This window comes from Crotalus tigris, unplaced genomic scaffold (genome assembly GCF_016545835.1).
Source record: "Crotalus tigris isolate CLP2741 ecotype Arizona unplaced genomic scaffold, ASM1654583v1 scf7180000017638.2057652, whole genome shotgun sequence".
Lineage (NCBI taxonomy): Eukaryota > Metazoa > Chordata > Lepidosauria > Squamata > Viperidae > Crotalus > Crotalus tigris.
The window spans coordinates 714,382-736,023 of record NW_024096531.1 but is presented as its reverse complement, the minus strand read 5'-3'; the positions used below and the strand labels follow the sequence as shown (position 1 = coordinate 736,023).

General features: G+C 38.6%; 1 protein-coding gene across 3 annotated transcripts in view; it reads left to right on the top strand.

Annotated features, from left to right (window-relative positions):
• SLC25A48 (solute carrier family 25 member 48) overlaps positions 1–15,414 on the top strand; it is a 32,029-nt gene extending 16,615 nt beyond the window's left edge. For all 3 annotated transcript variants that reach the window (XM_039334861.1, XM_039334863.1, XM_039334862.1), the window contains 3 exons: positions 233–490; positions 7,080–7,213; positions 14,993–15,414. In XM_039334861.1, coding sequence (XP_039190795.1) covers positions 233–490; positions 7,080–7,213; positions 14,993–15,112 — 512 coding nt within the window. In that variant the 3' untranslated portion in view covers positions 15,113–15,414. The remainder of the gene's footprint in view (positions 1–232; positions 491–7,079; positions 7,214–14,992) is intronic.
• Positions 15,415–21,642: the final 6,228 nt, after the last annotated feature.

Here is a 21,642-nt window from a genome sequence, read left to right as displayed (position 1 = left end):
AAGGAAGAGCCTTAAAATAGAAAGTATCTCATCAATTCGCTATATACCCGCTGGCCACCCCAGCCCTTTGGCATGCCCTCCCCTCCTGCGATCTGAGGTATCCCTACCCTTTTAGCTTTCTGGAAGAAATCAAAACAAATAATACTGCCTGCCTCCTAAGCCAATATACACAGCAAATCTCTGAAGAATTATTTGTATCTGACCCTGAAATCTCCTTTTACTTCCTGTCTAGCCAACTTGGAAATAAAGCACAAAGCAACTGGCATTTCAGTACAGGCTGCCTATCGAGGTCCAATTCACTGTGTCACTACAATTCTTCAGCAAGAAGGTCTGGCAGGACTCTTTCGAGGTACGACCGCTATGCTTCTGAGGGATGTCCCAGGATACTGCCTCTACTTTATCCCTTACGCATTGGTTTCCGTCTGGATCACTTCAGAAGAATGTCTTTCTCCCACTCCCTTTGCAGCGTGGATGGCTGGTGGCATTGCAGGTATGAACCTATCTTTCCGAATGTTATTTGGCTGAGTTCACATCATGACATTGGGACTTAATATGGTTGGTTTGCTTTTGCATTGGAATGATAAATAAATGCACTGGCTATACGCTAGCATCTTGGGCAAACTAGAAAAAATCATGGTATTATTTAAAGCTCTTGGAGTAGCATTATGTATATATGAATGCAGGTACTGAGCTTAATTTCATTATATCATACAAATCAAGGACTGCCAAAAATTGCTAGTTGTACTGGAGGAATGGTTTTAGAAAGGGTAATCCAATATCCTTGAAAAGTATTTTTTTTCTTTTTCTTATTTTTTTTCAACTTATAGTAATTTGTTGTTGTTAATTGCGAAGTCGTGTCTGACCCATCGCGACCCCATGGACAACGTTCCTCCAGGTCTTCCTGTCCTCTACCATCTTCTGGAGTAGTACTGTCCATGGGGTTTTCATGGCAAAGATACTGGAGTGGTTTGCCATTTCCTTCTCCAGTGGATCACATTTTGTCAGAACTCTCTGCTATAATCTGTCCATCTTGGGTGGCCCTGCATGGCATAGCTTATAGCTTCATTGAGTTACGCAAGCCCCTTCACCATGACAAGGCAGTAATCCATAAAGGCTTATAGTAATATACCACCACTAAGGGTCACAGAGAGATTTCTCCTTTTTCTCCAAATCCCCTTAAATGTTTTGTAGGAAGAAAGACACAATTTTAAAGTAAAAAAGAAAAGGATATGGAGAAAGAGTAGAATCCTCTAATCTTTCTCAGAAGTAGAAGAGATGTGAGAATGACAGGTTTTACAAGACATACTGTTTTTAGCTATTTTTTTTTCGGAGAGTAGGCAGCTTGTTAAAAGTGTAAATTTATTTAAACAGATTTTTCAAGGCTTGGACTGCTCCCTACAGCACTGGATGCTTGCAGGGAAGTTTCTTTTTTACTCTTAAGTGTTTTATTTTGAATTGGTCATTCAGACAGAAATGGAAAAAATATCTTCTCCCCACCCCCACAGTGATTCTGTTTTTCTTCTTATCTCCTTCTTTTAATGCCTCAGCGTCCATAAGCCTTGCTCCCTTTTGCTGCAGTTTTTCCACAGATGGAAATACTCTTAGTTGTAAAAAGGAGAAGCCACTTTTCTTTTCATCCACAGGATTTGAAAAAAATATCTGAGTTTCAGTTTTTAATATGGACTTATAAACAGCCTTTCAGAATGTAAATAGAGGAATGTGTATACAGTATTATTCCCCCAAAACACAGAAGAGCTTCTACTATTGTGCCCTCCCTTCCTCTTTTCTGGATGGAAGATTCTAGAATACACCAAAAAAGTTGCAACTTTGTCCTTGTAGTGAAGGGGAAGCTGAAACTGAGGGTCATGTGTTGATGAATTGCCTTTTTTATAGAAATCTATGGAAATGTGTATTTCCCCATATATAACACAATATCTGGACTGGCTAGAGGCTGAATATCTTAGTCTCTTGCTAGTTAATTGGGTGGTAGAGATTTCAAACTACATAGCCAGATTTTATGTTAGACCTACGATTAAATGTAAAAATTCCTCCAAGTGAGGTGATGCTGAGCTTTAACTAGGCTCCCATAAGTCAATATATTTTCCTCCCTTTCCTCCTTCCTCTTTTATACTTTTATGGCTCTCTGTTTTCATTTTACTTTGTTTTATTTGTTATTGTCTGAAGCATAATGGTCTTAATTACAGAAAACACTAGAAGAGCTTCAGCAAGTGTAAAGACATAGCATAAGCTAACATCATCTTGTATTATCGTAGTGCTTTATAAATTCTAGTATTATTTATATCCTTTTATAGTTATTTGTCTTTGTTTTTATAGCATTTATTGAGCTGTGGTGGCACAGTAGTTAGAATGCAGTACTGCAGGCTAACTCACTGCTCACTCCAGGAGTTTGATTCTGAGTGGTTGACTCAGGGTTGACTCAGCCTTCCATCATTCTGAGGTCGGTAAAATGAGGACCCAGATTGTTGGGGGCAATAGGCTGACTCTGTAAACCGCTTAGAGAAGGCTGTAAAGCACTATGAAGCAGTATATAAGTCTAAGTGCTATTGCTATTCAGATTATTTACTGTAAAATTTAATTGTAATTTTATAGAATTCTTTTGCATTTTATATCCGTACTTTGTTTTCCTACTTTAATAATTTTATCTTTATTTTATTCTGTTATTATGAGTTTTTATTTTTATTTCTTCTTTAGCATAATTGTTATGTTACTAATTATAAACTGATCTGTGACCAAAATTAAAACTGGTTGATTGATTCAGAGTTACATGAACAGAACTGAATGAAAATATCGTCTACCAAGTCACATCAGAAAATCTAGATCCAAACAAAATACCTTGATCATACCAGTGTGTACTATTCCAGTAAAGTTAGCACAGATATTCAAGGGCGTTTATACTGGCAAGGATACAAAAAGAAAATATGACATGTTGGGGATGAGATTTTGAGAAATGTTAAAATACATAATCAGATCTATTTTTCTTTTACTAGAAAAGGGGAAAGGGGAAGAAATATCTCTAAGGTCAAGGTTGTAAATCTGATTTAATGTTATCATGGCATGTATCATCACAATGTAGATAAAAAATTTGATCTCTTTTTTAAGTCATGTATTGTTACAGTTAGCTTATTTTTAAATACATGAATGTGGGGAAAATCACAAACTTTCCTTTTTTTCCTCCTCACAGAAAATCACGGACTTTCCTTTTTTTCTCTCTCTCTTCTCATTTAACAATTTCTATTGAAGATAGTAATTTCTGCTTTGTGCCATTGTAGGTTGGTCTTCTAATTTATAAAATAATATGAAACCATTTGGCTATTCTCTTCTCTCTTTTACGGGTCTCCTGGTTTATTTGGAATAATAGATTTTCATTGCAGTCAGTACTTAATCTGTCCAATTATTTTCAAACCTTGGCACTGGCTCACATAAAAGCAAAGCCAGTTATTGGTTAACATGAATAGATTTTTTTTTCCAGCATTTCACAAGAGTAGCACAACCTAACCACATTCCTCCAAGCCAATGCTCTGTAAAAACATTCACAGACATAGAGCAATGTGCAAAACATAGGTTAACTTATAATGTACAGTCCATTTATCTGAAACTCTGGTGCAATCGTGTTTGAGGTATGCAGAATTTTAAGATTATACCATGTTTGAGTGGCACTCATTTATTCTGAATGTAAAACATTTAGTGGTAATCTTCGACTTACAACCACAACTGAGCCTAACATTTCTGTTGCTAAGCAAGACAGTTCTTAAGTGAGTTTTGTCCCCTTTTACAACCTTTCTTGCCATACTTGTTAAGTGAATCACTACACTTGTTAAGTTAGTAACACATTTTCTAAGTGAATCTAGGTTCCCTGTTAACATTACTTGTCAGATAGTCGCAATATTCCTGGGACACTGCAGCTGTCATAAATACATTCCAGTTGCCGAGTGTCTGAATGTTGATCATGTGACCAACCAGGATGCTGCAACTGTCTTTCCAATGCCATTATAACTTTGAATGGTCACTAAATGAATGGTTGTAAGATGAGGACTACCTGAATATAAAATAGTTGCTTCTTTTAAAATTACTTTGAGTTAATGTTTTTTAGGATTGATTTCATATTACACCTACCATTCAACATCTCGGTATAATTTTATGTATCAAGATCATTTGTTAACTTGAAACTTTTCTAGTTGTAAAAGTAATTTAGTATTGGGGTAAGTAATTTTAGTATTTAGTATTATGTAGGGTCTCCCTGTGGAAACATTGTGATGGAATCACAACGCCCCACTCCCATCGATGACACTGTGACACCTGTGGAGAGAATGATGGGTAGGGCATGGAATAATGGAGATGGTTCAAATAAATGGTCCAAATATATTAATGTAGCAGTTTAGGGATAACCTTAAACTGCTACATTAATAATATCATATAAAGCAAGGAAACCTAGGCTTGTTCTAGCCCAGGGGTAAACAATTAATTTTCCCAAGGGGCCACATGAGAAACTGAAGCTGTTGTTGAGGGCCACTGCCCCCCAATGATGCCCTGCCCTTCGTAATGCTCTGCTCTGCCATTCCGCCCCGACAATGCCCCACCCCTCATGACACTCCTCCCCCTACAGCCAACACCCCACTGCCAACACTAATGATGGCCCAGCCCCAATGATGCTTGCCACTGCAGGTCGAACTGGAACAGTCTACAGACTGAATGTGGCCTGCAGCCCATAAAATGTCCACATCTGTTCTAACCAGTAGGAAGAACTTTTCCTTCATTACCCATTAGTCCCATTATCTATTCCTATGGGAAAGAGATGGTAGTATTCCTGCAGCTATTTGAATATGCCCTAATCATTCTTTCTACGGGTGTCAAAGTGTCATAGTTGGGGATTGGGCATTGTGATTCCATCACAATGTTTCTGCAGGGAGACCCTACATAATAATGTAGTTAATCCTAATATAATTGTTGAGAAGAAACGTGGTTGTTTGGTGGGCAACAGTAAGGGCCATAATTAGGAATGCGAAAACTTTTGATCCTCAAAATACTTGGACCTCAAATATGATTGTGTGAACATTAAAATGCTAAATTAATATAGAATATATTAGTATACTAAACAAGGCATTTGTATTTCTTCAATATTGGAGCAAAACAGCTGTTTTGAACATTTGGGTAGTTTTTAATACTATGTCTGGACTATTGTTTTGTGGGTTTGTTCTGAGACTATGACTATGAGATACTTTACATTGCAGAGCCTGGCAAAATTATTATTTTCCCACCACATAAATATTAATTTTATTCATGTAGTTAAGCACTAGTAGCCTATTTTTTCTCCAACTAACGAAACAGCAAAAAGCAACAGTTGCTTTTATGTTTTGTCCATAGGCTGGCTAAAAAGGTGGAGTAATAATCCTTGCTGTTATCTGTCACCGAGTTTACAGAAAAATTGGTCAAGGGAATAATAAAATTCATCTGTTGTTTCTCATTTTTGTCTGTCTGCCTCTTCAGACGAAGAGGTTCTAATTGAAAATCATGCTGATTCAGATTATCATGTTAAGGGGAGCAGGAATGGCAAATGGCAAAAATATTTATAAGATGGCATCCAAACTGTGTGGATACCAAAATGATAACATATATGTGGTGATATCATCATGAAACTACTGCTCTTACATATTCGTGTCTTGACATCTGGTGCAAGTATCTAAATTGGAGCACTTGTATCAGACATTTTTCCCTGTATGTCATTCTTTTATTACAGTATCTCAGTTTGATTTGGATGTCATTGTTTTTGGATTTTTTTTTTTTAAAGTTGAAAATATTTATCTGTTGAAGGAAGAATTCCAGAATTTTTCTGATAGAACCTAAATTAACTACATTTTTCTGTTGTTGTTTTTTTAAACATTGCCCTATTATTTCCTAAGGGAATGTTTAAAAAAATATTTTTGAAGTCATCACTTTGGCCAGGATGGACTCCAGCTACTAGTCAATTTGTACTACCAATGCATCTATTTGTAAAGCCCTTGTATGAAAAGCAAGGAAGCTAGAGATTCTTCTGAGTGCTTATTGTTTTTTATGGCTGGAATACTCAAAATATTTCAAGTGGCCTCCTAAAAGTACAATTAAACATTTTAGGTTGTGTCCCAATAGAACACAAAAATACAAAATAGTCTGATTGACAGCTTGGAACCTAGAACAAACAAGGTTAAAGTCTTAAACAGATGGTCTTTGTGATAAAGCATTATCTACAGAGGCCTTGTTGGGATTCTAGAGAACTTTTAGCTATATTTTCATTTTCAAAATAAGTCTGTTAATTATACAGTTAGCCCTTGCTTAATGATCACAATTGGGACTATCAATTTGATTGCTAAATGATGTAGTCATTAAGCAAAACATCACTTGGACTCATCTTGTCTCGTGTCAGAGGTGCAGGAACTAGAAAGGGGGAAATAATTAATTTAAAGTTAAAAACTTTAATAAAAACATATTTCTAGCCCATATTTCTAGGCTACATTGATGGCAGGGATATTTCCAATCAGCAAGTCATTGATGATTATTTTGATGGACTCATAACCTCACGTCTCTGCAGTCATTAAATGAGTCACCTATCATCATAATGAGAGAGATCACATAATCACAACTTGCGAGTGTACTTCTCCATTGATTGTTTGACAGAAACCAGCTGTGAAGCATACACGTAGTGGTCAGATGGCTGAGAGTCACTGCAATGGTTGCAAGTCCCGACCAGTTGTGAGGTGCTCAAATGGTGATCACATGTCTGTGGGGGTGCTGAGATGGTTGGTTGTAAAGTTACTTTTTCAGTGCCATCATAATTTTGAATGGTTGCTAAACAGAGCAATCATTAAGCAAGGATTACCTATAATAACATTTTGTCACTCTTTCCCCACCTTAGCAAAAATACTTCTAAACCAAAATGTTTTGCTTTTACAAATCCCCTATCCCCAATTTTTAAGATTTCTCCAATTCCTTCATTCCAAAAGATACTAATTCAGCTATTTGGTTTCATAAATGAATTCAAAGTGTATTGTCTATCTAATGACTAACATCTACCAATTTCTCCCTAGGAATCATATCCTGGGGAACAGCAACTCCTATGGATGTTGTGAAATGTCGTCTCCAAGCAGATGGGGTTTATTTAAACAAATACAAAGGAGTCATTGACTGTATCTATCAAAGTTACAACAGTGAAGGTTTAAAAGTAAGCACTAACCTTTTGAGAATACTACATTATTGGTAACAAACTTAATATAAATAAATTATCCCAATTATAGAGGTGCATCCATGGGAAGTGGATGACAAAGGCAGAATGACAAAGGCAGCATCACATCACACCACAACCTTTAGGCATGCATGTAGAAAAAAGTGATACAAAAATGCTGCTTTCATTAGTCTGATCTCCATTAGTCTGATACCTTCAAATCCACCAATGGATATTGATAAATATTGATACACCGAGAAAATTTCAATAAAACCATACCATAAAGTTTCTAGTCAAAATATAAGGACCAGAATTTTGGCCATTTTCTCAGGTGTTTTTCAAAGGTAATTTAAATATACTTTATATGGATTTAATTTTATTAATGTTTTTCTACTTTATATTTAAATTTTTTATTGTAAGCTGCCTTGATGATCAAATACATAGAAATGGAGGGTATAAATTTAGTAATTTTAAAAATAGATATATAAATAGAGCAGAACTTGTAGAATAGGTCTATCAGCAGCTATGAGATCAGAATAGCAAAATGGAATCAGCACCACTAAGAAGTCTCATTCATTATCTCATTTGAAGCGGCATTGTCACATCATGTTATAGTTCTCAATTGATTAATGTAATTACTGCAGCTCAAGCAAAATATATATTTCAAGGTTGCTCTTTCTCTCCCTCACATACACACAGCACTTTAGAAGCAAGAATATTTGCTGTAGTTTAGGCAAATAATAGCAGACAGAGATGCAATTGAAATGCTTAGCAAAAAATGCTTGCCTGAAAGGAGTTGAACACAGTCCAAGTAGCAATAGTGTTGTCCATAGAGCAGGGGTGTCAAACTCAATTTCATTGAGAGCTGCATCAGCATTGTGGTTGCCCTCGGGGGGCCAGATGGATGTGGCCAGGGTAGGTGTGGCCTACTGGGTGGGTGTGGATGTAGTGGGTGTGGCCTACTGGGTGGGCATGGCCAGCTTTACATTGTTTGTGTCAAGGGTGCCTGTGGGGGCCTGGGCAGAGATCTGAGGGTCTCTGGTGAAGGGGGTGGGACCAGGGCAAGCGCCAAGGCATGGTCCATTTCTTCGTTGCTCACAAAGGGTGACACCTCCCCAGCATGCACCCAGGGGGTGGGGATGATGCGGCAGGGGCTGGTTCCTTGCTGTTTCTAGACGGCCTTGTGGAGCTAAGACTGAATGCGTTTCAGCATAGATGGCTACCACAAAATTGTACATTGGCTCCCGGCTGGCCTGGGCCAGGGCCAAAGCAGCGCAGGTCGTTCCCTCACTGTTTCCAGAATAGCTTCACGGGCCACATGAAACCACTTTGCAGGCCGCATCTGGCCCTCGGGCCTTGTGTTTGATATGTCTGCCATAGAGATTCCAAAAGTCACAGGACTCCAAATCAATAGTCGGATGGTCCAAGAGTTAAGAGCCACAAATAAGAAGCAAGAACACAATTCAAGAGCTGGATAGACAAACAGTTGTCTCCAGTAAGGACACAAGTACCTAAATCTATCTGCAGCACTGGCTGCAATTACTCATGCCTTGATTTTTGTTTCACAAGAAGTCTCATTGAGGAAAATTTTTCTGCTTGCTTCTTTATGTATCAACACCTGGGGCTTATGTCTCATCATTGGATTGCTCCATTCGAACAGGAGATGCCTGTGACTAATGAGCCTCAATTGAATCCTGGCTTTTTGATTCCTGAGGCTGACAATTCTGAATAATCAGAATAAAGCTGGAAGGGACCTTGGAGGTCTTCCAGGTGTGCTTGAGGCCTACTCAAGCAAGAGTCTCTATATCAGGGGTCCTCAACCCCTGGTCCATGGACCAGTACTGGGCCACGGCATGCCAGCAACTGGTCTGCATAAACAAGCAAAGTCTCATCCACAAGATGCAGGCAGCACCCAAAACCACGCACTCTCCAGTCCGTGGAAAAACCTCTCTCCACGGAACCAGTCCCTGGTGCCCAAAAGGTTGGGGATCTCTGCCCTATATCATTCCAGACAAGTGGCTGTCCAGTCTCCTCTTAAAAACCTTGAGTGATGAAGCACCCATAATATCTGAAGGCAAGCTGTTCCACTGGTTAATTGTCCTCACTGTTACAAAGTTTCTCCTTAATTCCAGGTTGCTTCTCTCCTTGATCAGTTTCTAGCCATTATTTCTTCTCCTGCCCTCTGGTGCTTTGGAAAATAAGTTGACCCCCTCCTCCCTGTGGCAGCCTCTCAAATACTGGAATACTGCTAACATGTCCCTGCTAGTTCTTCTTTTCTCTAGACTGGCCATTCCCAAATCCTGCAACCGTTCTTCATATGTTTGAGTCTCCAAGCCTTTAATCATCTTAGTTGCTCTTCTTGGCACTTTTTCCAAAGTCTCAACATCTTTTTTGTAATGTGGTGACCAAAACTGGATGCAGTATTCCAGATGCGGCCTTACTAAGGCTTTATAAAGTGGTAATAATACTTCATGTGATTTTGATTCTATGCCTCTGTTTATATAACCAAGGATTGTATTAGCTTTTTTGGCTGCTGCCACACACTGCTGACTCATGTTTAAGTGATCATCCACTAGGACTCCAAGGTCCATCTCACAGTTACTGTTTTTGAGTCAGGTTTCACCTATTCTGTACTTGTACCTTTGTTTTTTCCTGCCTAGGTGTAAAACCTTGCTTTTCTACCACATTAAATGTCATTTTGTTGGATAGCGCCCATTGTTTAAGTCTATCAAGATCTTTTTGGATCCTGAGCTTGTCTTCTGAGGTGTTGGCTGTTCCTGCCAGCTTAATGTCATTTGCAAATCTGATGAGATCACCTTCTATTCCCTTATCTAAGTCATTTATGAAGGTATTATGAAGCACAGGTTCAGCTGGAGTAACATCTCCAGAGTCAAGATCAGACTCTGAATTGTAGCTTGTAACAATATATGAATTTTGAAGGTGGCAACAAAAATATGGGCAACTAAAACTAAATCAACAGGGATGTCCCAGGTGATTTTACCCTTCTGGATTCCCTTTTTTTCTTATAACATGTTAGTAGATCAGTGGTTCCAATTCAGTCCTCCTGCGATGTTGGAAAATTCCTGGAATTCTCAAGAAAGTCATCCCATTTCCGTTAGCTGAAGACTTAATGTAATTTCATATATTAGCTCACAAAATCAGGTACAGCAATGAGAGGTGGGACCTCTAATGGTCTTCCTCCTATGCAGGCAGCCACCAGAATTTTGAGCATTATGGTTCATGGAGATAGTTGGTACCACAAAATATGATTCTCACCAAGAATGGAATGCACATCACTCTGAATCCTTGCCCAGCAACCCCAAGAAGTACTGGAGGTAGATCAGGGGGTTGTTTTGGGTTATTTCCAAAGCATCATTTACACAACCCTTTATTGAAGCAAAACACTTTTTTAAAGTTTTACACAGTTATAAATAGAAAAGCCTAATAATTAGATGTCTGAAGCAAAGCAATAAAGTATGGTGAGCATAATTTTATTTGGTTTTTTGATCTTACTAACAGAAATAAGTCTCTTTTTTTGTCCAAATATGAAAATAAGATTTTTCTGTTAGGACTTTTTTTTCTGCAATTAGTTGAAGTAAATGATATTTCTCATGGCATATCATATGTCCCAAATATATTCCAGTTTCCTTTTTTATGATATTCATAAATTATAAATTCTTTGCCCATTTTTGAGGTAGTGCCTCATTTTGAATATATTCAACAACGGCATTTCAAATAATCCATAAATCCAAGACTTCTATTCTGCTGATAGCATCAGTTGGCAAGACCTTGTACAATTTATCAATGGAATTATAGTCTTAAGTCCCAAAAGTTAATAAATTGACTTATTTTTCAAAACGTTATTCTTGTCTGTTCAATCCTGCTCCATCTAGTCAATCTTGCTATGAACCCATTTATAATTCAAAATACAGCTCAGACATTTATACTGTCACTCTCCACGCTTATTTTTCTGCAGGCATAGTAGTTGGTTCAACAGACATACTGAGTATCAATATAAATTTACATAGAAAATCTCAGTGCTTGTCTCAGTCATCACATTATATCAATTTAAGAATATCAATCTTGCTGTTATATCTCCATGGGCATTTCCAAAGCCAGTTTCTCACTGGCTGCAGGCATTCACGAGATTGTTTAATCTTTTTCTTTGTGAAAGAATGCCATTTCCCTGCTAGATGAATTCTAACATGGAATGTGATAGACTGTTTATTTAAAATAATATGATTGTACCTGTTTGGAAGTCAATGGCCTTCAAAAATTGAATTTTGGATGGATGGATGGATGGATGGATGGATGGATGGATGGATGATCTTCACCATTCAAGGGCCTTCCAGATTTCTTGGATTAAACATTCTAGAAATCCTTTTTCAGCATTATTTTGGAATTCTAAGTAGTGAAAATGACTAGGTTGACTAAAGTTGTACCTGAAAATACAGCTGCCTCCTCCTGAATTTCTACTGGAGGGAGAGAGGGGGTGGGGGAGAGAGGTAAGAAGGGAGAGGGAGAGAACATGGGGGACTGGATTTGTATATGGAAGACAAAGGAGCTAATCTCATCCTGATTACTTTGCAGCCATCATGGTTTCAATCTGAACCTTTCTTGGGGGCAAATTATTGGTTTCTGGCTCATATTTTGTTTACATTGATTCATCAAACAAGTCATAGCAACAATATTTATGATGTGGTTTACAGAGTTATTTCTAATATTATGTCTACATCTGATTTATACTTGCCCAGTCCTTAGGGTAGCTGCTTCTCTTTTTATCTTCATTTCACTTCTCCCATGCCCTTAGGATCTCACAACTGTTTGATAATTAGTCACTGGTGAAAATCAGAAACATCAAGACACTGCTTCTTACAATTTTGAGGCAGAAAGTTAATCCCTGTGCATGCACACACAAAAACATTAGAGAGCAGGCCCTAAGCATTTTTTTTTTAAAAAAAGAATGACTAAAAGAACAATTCTCCTGAACTGTAACACCCTTCCAGACATCCTCCCCTCCAAATCTTGGCCTCCTTCACATTTGTGAGCAAGTCCTTCCCTTTGCTCAGCTTGTGTTGTTGAGTGTGGTTCTCACTCCCCAAAAATACCTACCCCTAATCTAAAGGATATTTTAGAGAAAAACCTGAGCAAGTAATCTGCTGATGTATTCTGCTTTCCTGTTCATTTTTAATCAGTAATTAGGAATGGACGAGTCCCCTCCCATTTATTTGGAATTAGATCAGCAAACCTTTTTCCTCCAAGCACTAATGCCAAGAAAAAAAAATTCAATCTGTCTTGGCTCTGTCTACAATCATATCCATGAGAACATTATATGAACACAACCAGGGCAGGGAAGTGGGAAAGAGTTTCCTTCCATCTATGGAGCAAAGCATTATGGGTGCTGAGTCAATCAAATTATTGTAGTGAGAGCCTATAGAACAAAAATCAGTCAATTCTTTTGCATTTTCACAATAGTAAACTATTGTATAATATTTATGCAACTCTTTTACTTAGAACTCTTTCCATCTATTACTATCAATTATCACAGATTGAAATCAATGTTGATACATAAAATCAAAGGCACTTGATTACTTTTTGTTGGATATTAATTTAGCTATTCTGATCTGTAAGTAAATATAACATGAATACTCCCTCCCCCCCCACACACATATTCTTTGGGTTCAAAGACGACACTCTATTGTGCAGTTTATCTGTGGACAGATGTGGCTTTGCAGTCCAAGCCTAAAAGCACAGAATCTATAGCAAAATGGGGACACTGGAAGGCCATGGTTATAACTGTGGGTGTTATTTTGTGGTGCTACTTACCCTTTTTTATCAGTTTTAGGTGGTGCCTGTCTTCAAAGCCACTGGAGGCTTCATAGCATAGGACTTGCCAGTGGGTTCTGTCAGCAGTCACAGCTTCTAGTTCCCATGGCAGGATGTCACAGTGGCATAGGGTATCCTTTACCAGCATCTTTGTATTCCTTGCATGGACAACTTAGAGGTTCTACAGAGTTAATATAATACCAGAGTTACACTGTCTGTTATAAAGTACTTTTGTCTTCTTCAGGCTGATAGTCAGGTCAAAGAGAATAGCAGCATCTGAGAATATGTTCTGCATCAACTATGCACCAGATCACACAGTCATCAGCTTCAGTTTAAAACTAAGTTACTTATATAAACAATAAAAATATTATAAAATAATGTTTAAAGCAGCAATACATGCTAACAATAACATGAACACTATATTAAAATTTCCGGGCACGTTTCCTTGATGTTGGAATAGTATTATTAGATGTGCACTGGTTCTTTCTAGAGAAAGTATTTCATAATCAGAATGTTGTAACTAAAAAAGTCATCACCACTATCATCACCATCTTCAAAAAAGAGCCTCTTGAAGGACTTTTCATCCTGATGTCATTACTGAGTTATCTGGTCAAACTCTCCATTACTAATCTTTCTCCAATTCTTCAGAATCTGCTTGTGAGTCCTGAACCCAACTTTTATATATAAATGCTAAAATATTTCAGTTTTGTGCATTGGTGCACCTCTATTTTTAAGCCAGAATGCTTATGATTGTTTTCTCTCAAAGTTGGTGTCTGTATACACACACACACACACTTGTAAACAAATGGGGAAGTTATTATGATAGGCCTGATGCGAGAAAAAATTATTCACGTTTTTACATACATGGAAATTTTCCCAAACTTCCCAGAAATTTTGACACATTTCCTCTTTTACATTAAAAGACCTGTGAGTTGTGAAGATGAAAGTTTATTGTAGCCAACCATTTTTCCTAATCATTCAGACTATGGGTTTATGGTACTATCCCAGATGGATTTACTATATTTCTGGGAATAAAGAAGGAGGAGGAGGGGGAGGAGGAGGAGGAGGAGGAGGAGAAGAAGAAGAAGAAAGCTTCAGGTATAGCATGCTGAATCATAGTATAGAAGGAAAAGAAAGAAAGAGAAAAAGTAAGTAAGACTGGCTTGAGCCAGTACCTGGGAAACAGGTTATGGCAAGAATTCACACCATTGGAAAAGCAGACTACAAGGTCAGCAGAGAGTATAATGTTACAGTGATTTAAGATTTACTGTAGTAAACTGGAACCAAAGCAGAAATAGATGGATTCTACATCTCACATGAGATCTGAAGCTAATCCTGAAATGGAACAGAACAATGATAGGAAAGTTCTTTAAGGAGACTGGATTTTATGAAATCTGAGTACTGCTTAGACAACACTTTCTAAACCTGAAGACAACAACCTTGGACTGCCCTACGTTGAAAAAAATTGGAAGCCTAGAAGAACATGATATTGCAGAATTGATAAAGGGCAGGGTATAGGTGAATATAGAAGGAAAGGCACCATCAAGCTTGCATTCCCATTTGCAGTACTGGACAAATAGACATGTATCCACAGTATTTTCAGACCCTTGAGTGTCTGAGCAATTGGAAACCTCGTTGTGGGAAACTTTGATCTTGATATTGTTCCACTACATAGAATCTATCAACTGGCTCTCTTTGTATTCTGTGTGTAGGTTTATAGGTTGCTTATTTCCCCCTTGTAATTATAATACTGGATGTTTAAAAGACATAATGTTAATACATACAATGTAGAAACTTGTGAGAAATCATTTAGGTGAGGCCATTCTTTGTGTTTCTTATAAAATAATGACGTGAAAATAGACCTTTTTCGATATCTGGTTTTTCTTCCCTGTTCAAATAATTTCTTCAAAAAATTTCTGACAGACGTAACATTTTCTTTTTTCTTATAATTAGGTCTTTTTCAGAGGTCTTACAGTGAATACAGTGCGAGGATTCCCTGTAAGTGCTGCCACATTCCTTGGATATGAACTTTCACTCAAAGCCTTAAGAAAAGAAGTAGAGACAAATCCTTGAATTCCAGGTCAGTTTTACAGAACCTTGAGCATTTGGGGTGAATATCATGGACAGCATCCAATTGCTCTGCATCTGCACAAACCATGTTTTTGGTGGGTTTTTTTTTAAGTTTTAATTGCTTGAAATTCTGTAAAATATACAAAAGTAATTTAACAAGAATTATTTCTAGGCGCCCTGCCCGCCCTCAATAAAATTTTAAAAAGTGATGTAAGAAGGTTAATGAAAAGCAATGTCTCTACTTTCACAATTTTAATTTAATTAGTGATACTGTAATTAATAAAATAAATTATTCTTGAAATGAATCCTTTTGATGATAGTATTTATTTCTTTTTGCAATGACCACCATTTGCTACATACTTCTGCCCCCGATGAGACAAGCTGCTTAAAAAAAGGAACAAAACCCTCCATACTTTTGTCTCTTCAACCAGATCTCGACAGTCTTTTCCAGTTTTTGAGGCAAATAGATGCCCACTTCCTTTGATTTGGAGGAAATGGTGGAAGTCAAATGATACTAAATCTGCTCTGACATGAATACCAGATCTAGAGCGTGACCACGATCCTGCATCGGGCTTTGAATGATCTAGGATAGGCCCAGGGCTATTATGAAGACCATGAACTCCCAAGCCATCTCAGAAAAGCTTGATTGGTTCAAGCCAAGGCCCATCTTTCTCCTAATTTTCTCCTGTGTTTCAATCACTTTTCAAAAAGTTTTATTTGGAGAAAGAAATTTTCTCCTTTTCACTTTCCCTTTTTTGCCTTTGTGACCCCCAATATACAAAAATAAGCAAAATCCAGCAGAAGATTCAAGGGGGAAAAGTGCAAAGTGTGAGGTGGTTGCAAAACCCAACAATTTTAGGCAGCATCTACACACAGAGACATTTTTAAGGAAAGGGCAAAGAACCCCAATGAAGGGCAGCCATTTGCTCCCCATCACTGCCAGAATCCCCTGAAGGAAGAGCTTCTCCTCCTGACTGAAGACTGACAAACCCCAAATCCCTCTTTCAGAGCAGGGTGGACAGAAGAGATTTTTGGGGATATCAAGGGGGGCCTTTGGGGGGATTCAGTGGGAGATCCCCCCTAGACCACCCTCTGCCTGCAGCTGGCCGGCCTCCTTCCCAGCCTCAGGAACTGGCCATTCCTGAGGAAGGAGGTGGGGAGGGGTCCCACTACCTGATGGCAGCTTCTGCCCGGGATGGGGGGTCAGGGGGACCCAACTTGCCATAGTCAACTCAGTGCCGGACAACTTGCCGCAGGGTGTGTTTCTTATGACCCGAATTTTAGTTTTAATGTTTGTGGGTGTTTTTGGACTCCCTCCCCCAAATCAGGAACCTTCCCAGGTGTGAAGAGGGAAGCAATTTGGCTGCAGGTGAAGCTGAGTCTATTGCCAAAAAGGGGGTTTCAAGGGGGGCTTTCTCCCAGACCCCCAAAATTGGCTGAATGAAATTTTTCAGCCTTTGAATCAATTTCTTGTCAAGGCAGGAGAGAGAGAGAGAGAGAAAGAGAGAGAGAGAGAGAGAGAGAGAGAGAGAGAGAGACGGGAGGGAGACGGGAGGGAGAGAGGGAGGGAGAGAGGGAAGGATAGAGGGGGGAGGGAGGGAGGGAGGGAGAAAGGGAGAGAGGGTATCTGCTGATGTTTGGCAAAACCCTTGTAAAATGAGTTTATGTCACTGACATAACGGGGGGGGGGCTGACTATTGGAACTTCAGATCCAGGTCATAAGTCCCCTTTTATAGATCAATCATAATTTTGAACAGTTGCCTCGTGACTGCTTGCAAGTCAGGGACTATCTGTGGGCATAGAAAGTTGTCCATTAATGAGCAACCTGCACATTGCTATTGATTGTAGCTCTTGAGAAGGAGAGTAACATATACAACTCTCTAGAGTTGTATAAACTCTGCTAGAGAAATTCTCTAGTGAGCCTGGCATTCTGGCAAATTAGCCATCAATAGTCATACAGACATACTGTATAAAAGAGACAATCAACAAGCCAAAAAGGGAACAAAAAGAGCAAAACATTAATCAGTGGAACAACCTGCCTCCAGAAGATGTGAATGCTCCAACACTGAAAGTTTTTAAGAAAAGATTGGACAACCATTTGTCTGAAATGGTATAGAGCAGGGGTTTTCAAACTTGGCCCACAAGTCATAAAAGGGCCAAGTCTGAAGATCCCTGCTATAGGGTTTCCTGCCTGAGCAGGAGATTGGACCTTCTAACATATCATCATCATCATCGTTGTCGTCGTCGTCGTTATTATATTACCTCACCACCAGCAATCAACACACAGATGAGCATAAATTAACATCAATATTAACATCAGACCAACAATCAAGAAGTAAACAATACCTCAATCAAGGAACTGCCAAACTAACAACAAATAACCCAACAAAAGAATCTCTAAGACTATTCTCACCAACACAGGGCAGGCCACTAGAGTATAAACTGAGAGCAAACCCCATTCCTTTCTAGCACTGATGATGTTACTTTGTTTGGGTAATGAAACATCTTGACCGAGGGAGCCAGTGTTGTTCAAAGATATTTTCTGTGGTCATGTGGCCAGCATGGCTAAATGCCAAAGTTTCACAGAACGCTATTACCTTTCCACCGAAATTTACTTGCAACTGCATGCTTTCAAACTGCTAGGTGGGCAGTGCAAGAATGTATAATTCCGGCAGTTATGAAGCTGTCCAGCAAAAGCAAACTATGATACAAAAAGGATAATTGTTATAGGTATTTTATGTTTTTACAGAGAAGGCCTTGACCTGGGTTATCATTTTACTGTATCTTTTATATTGCATGTTCAGCTTATATGTTGTAATGTAACACCTATCATAATGTATCACTCTTTATCCAATCCACTTTCTAACCTCGGCAGGTGTTTTAACACTTGAAGATAGTTATTTATATTATTCTTAAATTCTTTTTGATTTAACGATTGGTCTAGTTGTCACAAAGAATAGATCAATTCCAGCTTCCAACTTTTTCTTAGTGATTATAAAGCTAACTGCAGAGTAATTGCTAGCTGTTAAGTGTACTGAAACATAACACTGACATCTACTGGTTTGCACCTATTATAGCACCCTTTGTTAAAGTTTGGCAATTATAACAAGGCAATTTTAATTTTGTTTTACTATAATGAAAAAATGTGCTAATACGGTAGCTATGGAAAATTAGGTGACAAATGAGAATTCTCTTTCACAGAGTTGGTGAAACAAGAGAAAGACACTATAAATCAAATTTGGCTGTTTATGCAAAGCTGTTTGATATAAATACTTTGTTGTCTTGCACCAGGAAGTTTTTGTTAAGAATTACTCATTTTTACTGTAGCAGCATTGAAAAATTGCCCAATTACATTAATAATATGTCAGTTCCCTCCTGTGGCCCAACACAGCATTACTATTTGTAACAGGGAAAAAAGAACAGAAAAATGACAGAAGTCTAGATGAATTGTTGAATAGAAGAAAAAATAGGAAACTTTTACAAGTTTCTATGCCAGATTAAAGCAGTTCTGAATCTCTTTTCCCAGTATCAAGAGAACTGAAAAACTAAGATGCTTTATTTTAAAATAGGGCAGAAGACATGTTGAAAATTAATCAAAAATGCTTCTGACCTCAAATGAACACAGCATTTTCAGATTTTATTAAAGCAGTTGTGTCTTTTTTTTTTGCAGACTTCCATTTGAACATCATTAAGATAGCTACATCTCTTTTCAGCTCATGTGTTATTTAAGTTCTCCCAGACTACTGAATACTTTCTCCTTCTCTTTTTAAATTGGAGGTGCAAGGCTTTTTATTGCTTCTGAACCTGAAGTAGCTTGGGCCAGGAAAATTATTTCCATTATTCTTGTCATTTCAAGCTAACAGAAGACAATTACTATTCACTTTCAAAGAACTTCTGAAGTTTTCAAGAATGAAAACAATGGCAGTGTGGAAGTACCCTCAGTTAAAGCATAAGAGGACAGATTAGAGACCTAAACATTATAGAAGAGATAGATCTGTGTAGTTCACAGATAACTCATCTTCAAGTTAAATGAGAAACTTAAATGTAACATCTTGAATTCAAATGAGAAATTCATTCTCACTTTGTCATTCTGAGAATATTGCAAGGACTCAGCGTGAACAGCTTGAGTAAGTTACCATTACTAAAAAGCAATGGATGCAAGGCCAATCTGACTGGATTGGCTATTTCACATAAATGGAATTGTAGAATCATATGGCTGGAAGGGATCTTGGAGGTCTTCTACTCCAACCCTGTCCTAGGCAGGAGTCCTTATTCCACCCCAGATAAATGGTTATCCTATCTTTTCTTGAAAACCACCAGCAACGGAGCACCCATAACTCTAGGAGCCAAGATATTCCATTAATTGTTCTCACTGTCAGGAAGTTTTCCTTACTTTCATTTTGGATCTCTCTGATGAGCTTCCACCCATTGCTTCTTGTTCTGTCCTCGGGTACTTTGCAGAACAAATCAATCCCCTCTTTCCTATGACAGCCTTTGAGTATTGGAAAACAGCTATCGTGTCACTTTTAAGCTTTGTCTTTGTTAGGTTAAACGTACCTAAGTTTAGCCTTCAGACCACTCATCATTTCTGTTGCTCTTCTCTGCACTCTTTCTAGAGCCTCAGCTTCTTTTCTGTATCATGGTGACCATACCTGGATGTAGCATTTCAAGTGTGGCCTTACTAGTACAGTATAGAGTGGTACTATCACTTCTCGTGTTCCCTTTTGATGCAGCCTAGGACTGCATTGGCTTTTTTGTCAGCTGCAATACACTGCTGGTTCATACTTAAGTTGTGATTTCCTCTCACAGGTATTATGTTGAGCCAGGTACTGCCTATTCTGTACCTTTCTATTTGTTTTTTCCTGCCTAAGTGTAAGATCTTATTTTCCTCACCACTGAACCGCATTTTATTTGATCCATTATTGAATCAGTTTCAAAGGAATATTTGAAATGAGTAAGATTCACCAATCAGCAGTGCTTATTTCAGACACTTTGAACTTCTTTCCTCAAACTATTATTGAAAGAAAACATACTTTTAAAGATTTTCATAGCCCTAAAAACTGCAGAGTACAGATTTACTATAAATATATCCATGACTGAGGCAACTTCCTGTAGCATCTTCGTCTACTGAATATAGAAAAGTTATGGCCTCTTCTTTAAAACAAAGAAGAGATTTCTAGGAAAAATGTGGGATAGGAAATGAGGCCTCCATCTTCCCAGCAGCCTCTGATGAAGAGTTTGAAATCTCCAGGAAGTTAGAGAATGTTTCCAATGCCACTATTAAATCCTGTACTTCTCCAACCCAATCCTGGTTCCTCTATTCTATTACTTTCTTGTGTGTATATTACTTAAAACTGAGCTTGGCAGTCTAATTAAGTGGTTCTCAACCTTTTTTTTCTGTCGACCCGGTCATAAGGATGCGCCGCGCATGCGCAGCGTGCATGAGCAGCGGCGTCCCCACGCGCGGCGCGCATGCACGGTGGCTCCCCATGTGCGGTGGCGCCCCATGCAGGCGCACGTGCGTGGTGGCACCCCATGCGGGCGCGCGGGCACGGCGGCGCCCCCATGCGCGGTGCACATGCGTGGTGCGGCGCAAGTGTGCAGTGTCGCCAGCTGACAAAAAAAATGGCGGATCGCGTTGTTTGGCGACTCCCGTGAAATGGTCGTTCGACCCCAAATGGGGTCGCGACCCACAGGTTGAGAACCGCTGGTCTAATTATACCATTTAGGTCGGATAAGGGACTCTGGCAATCAAAGTTGCCTTGAAACATGGAGTTACCATCTAGAAGAAGCCTGCCACCAGGGAGAGGTACACACTGATCTTTGGAATTTGGAGTATTTACAAATTGCCATAAGCTAAAAGAAAAAGCGTCAGATGATAATCACTATTCCTATTTCAACTTCTGAATTAGATTCCCGGTAACCACAACAAGCTAATGCCCCTGAAATTAGAAAATTATGATTGCAAAATATATCTTTCCTCTCAAAAAATATCATCTTCTGGAAGTTTCCATAGTCATCATGGTAGCTTTGGATCCTGGGTAACCTGATGAACCTTTCATGATGGTCTGATCTTCGTACCTTACTCTGACTACTTTTCTGCCTGCTGTTTTGGACTTTGGAGACTTTGGAACCCTGGTAAGACAAATTTGCTCGACTTTGGAGACTTTCCTACCTGTGTTTGCAACCACCCTTCTTGAGTATTTGTGTGTGCTTGGTCAGAAACAGAACACATGATACAAAATTGCCCATTATGGAATTGAAAGATACTCCTAGAAGACATTTTCAAAACTTTCATCAGCTTCTTGCAGCTGAACAGACCTCCATATTGTTTATTCACAGGCAGATTTCAAAACTGCATTTTTTGATAAAATCATAGGCACCATTGCTAACCATCTAGATACAAGATTCTTTTATATGCCAGTCATTTCCTATTTTTCAGTGCAAAAGTTCAAATGAGTTTGCTGGTTTTTTTTTTTTTTTTTACCATTACTCCAAAAATGGCAATCCTGTTGCTTTAAACTATGATAGCA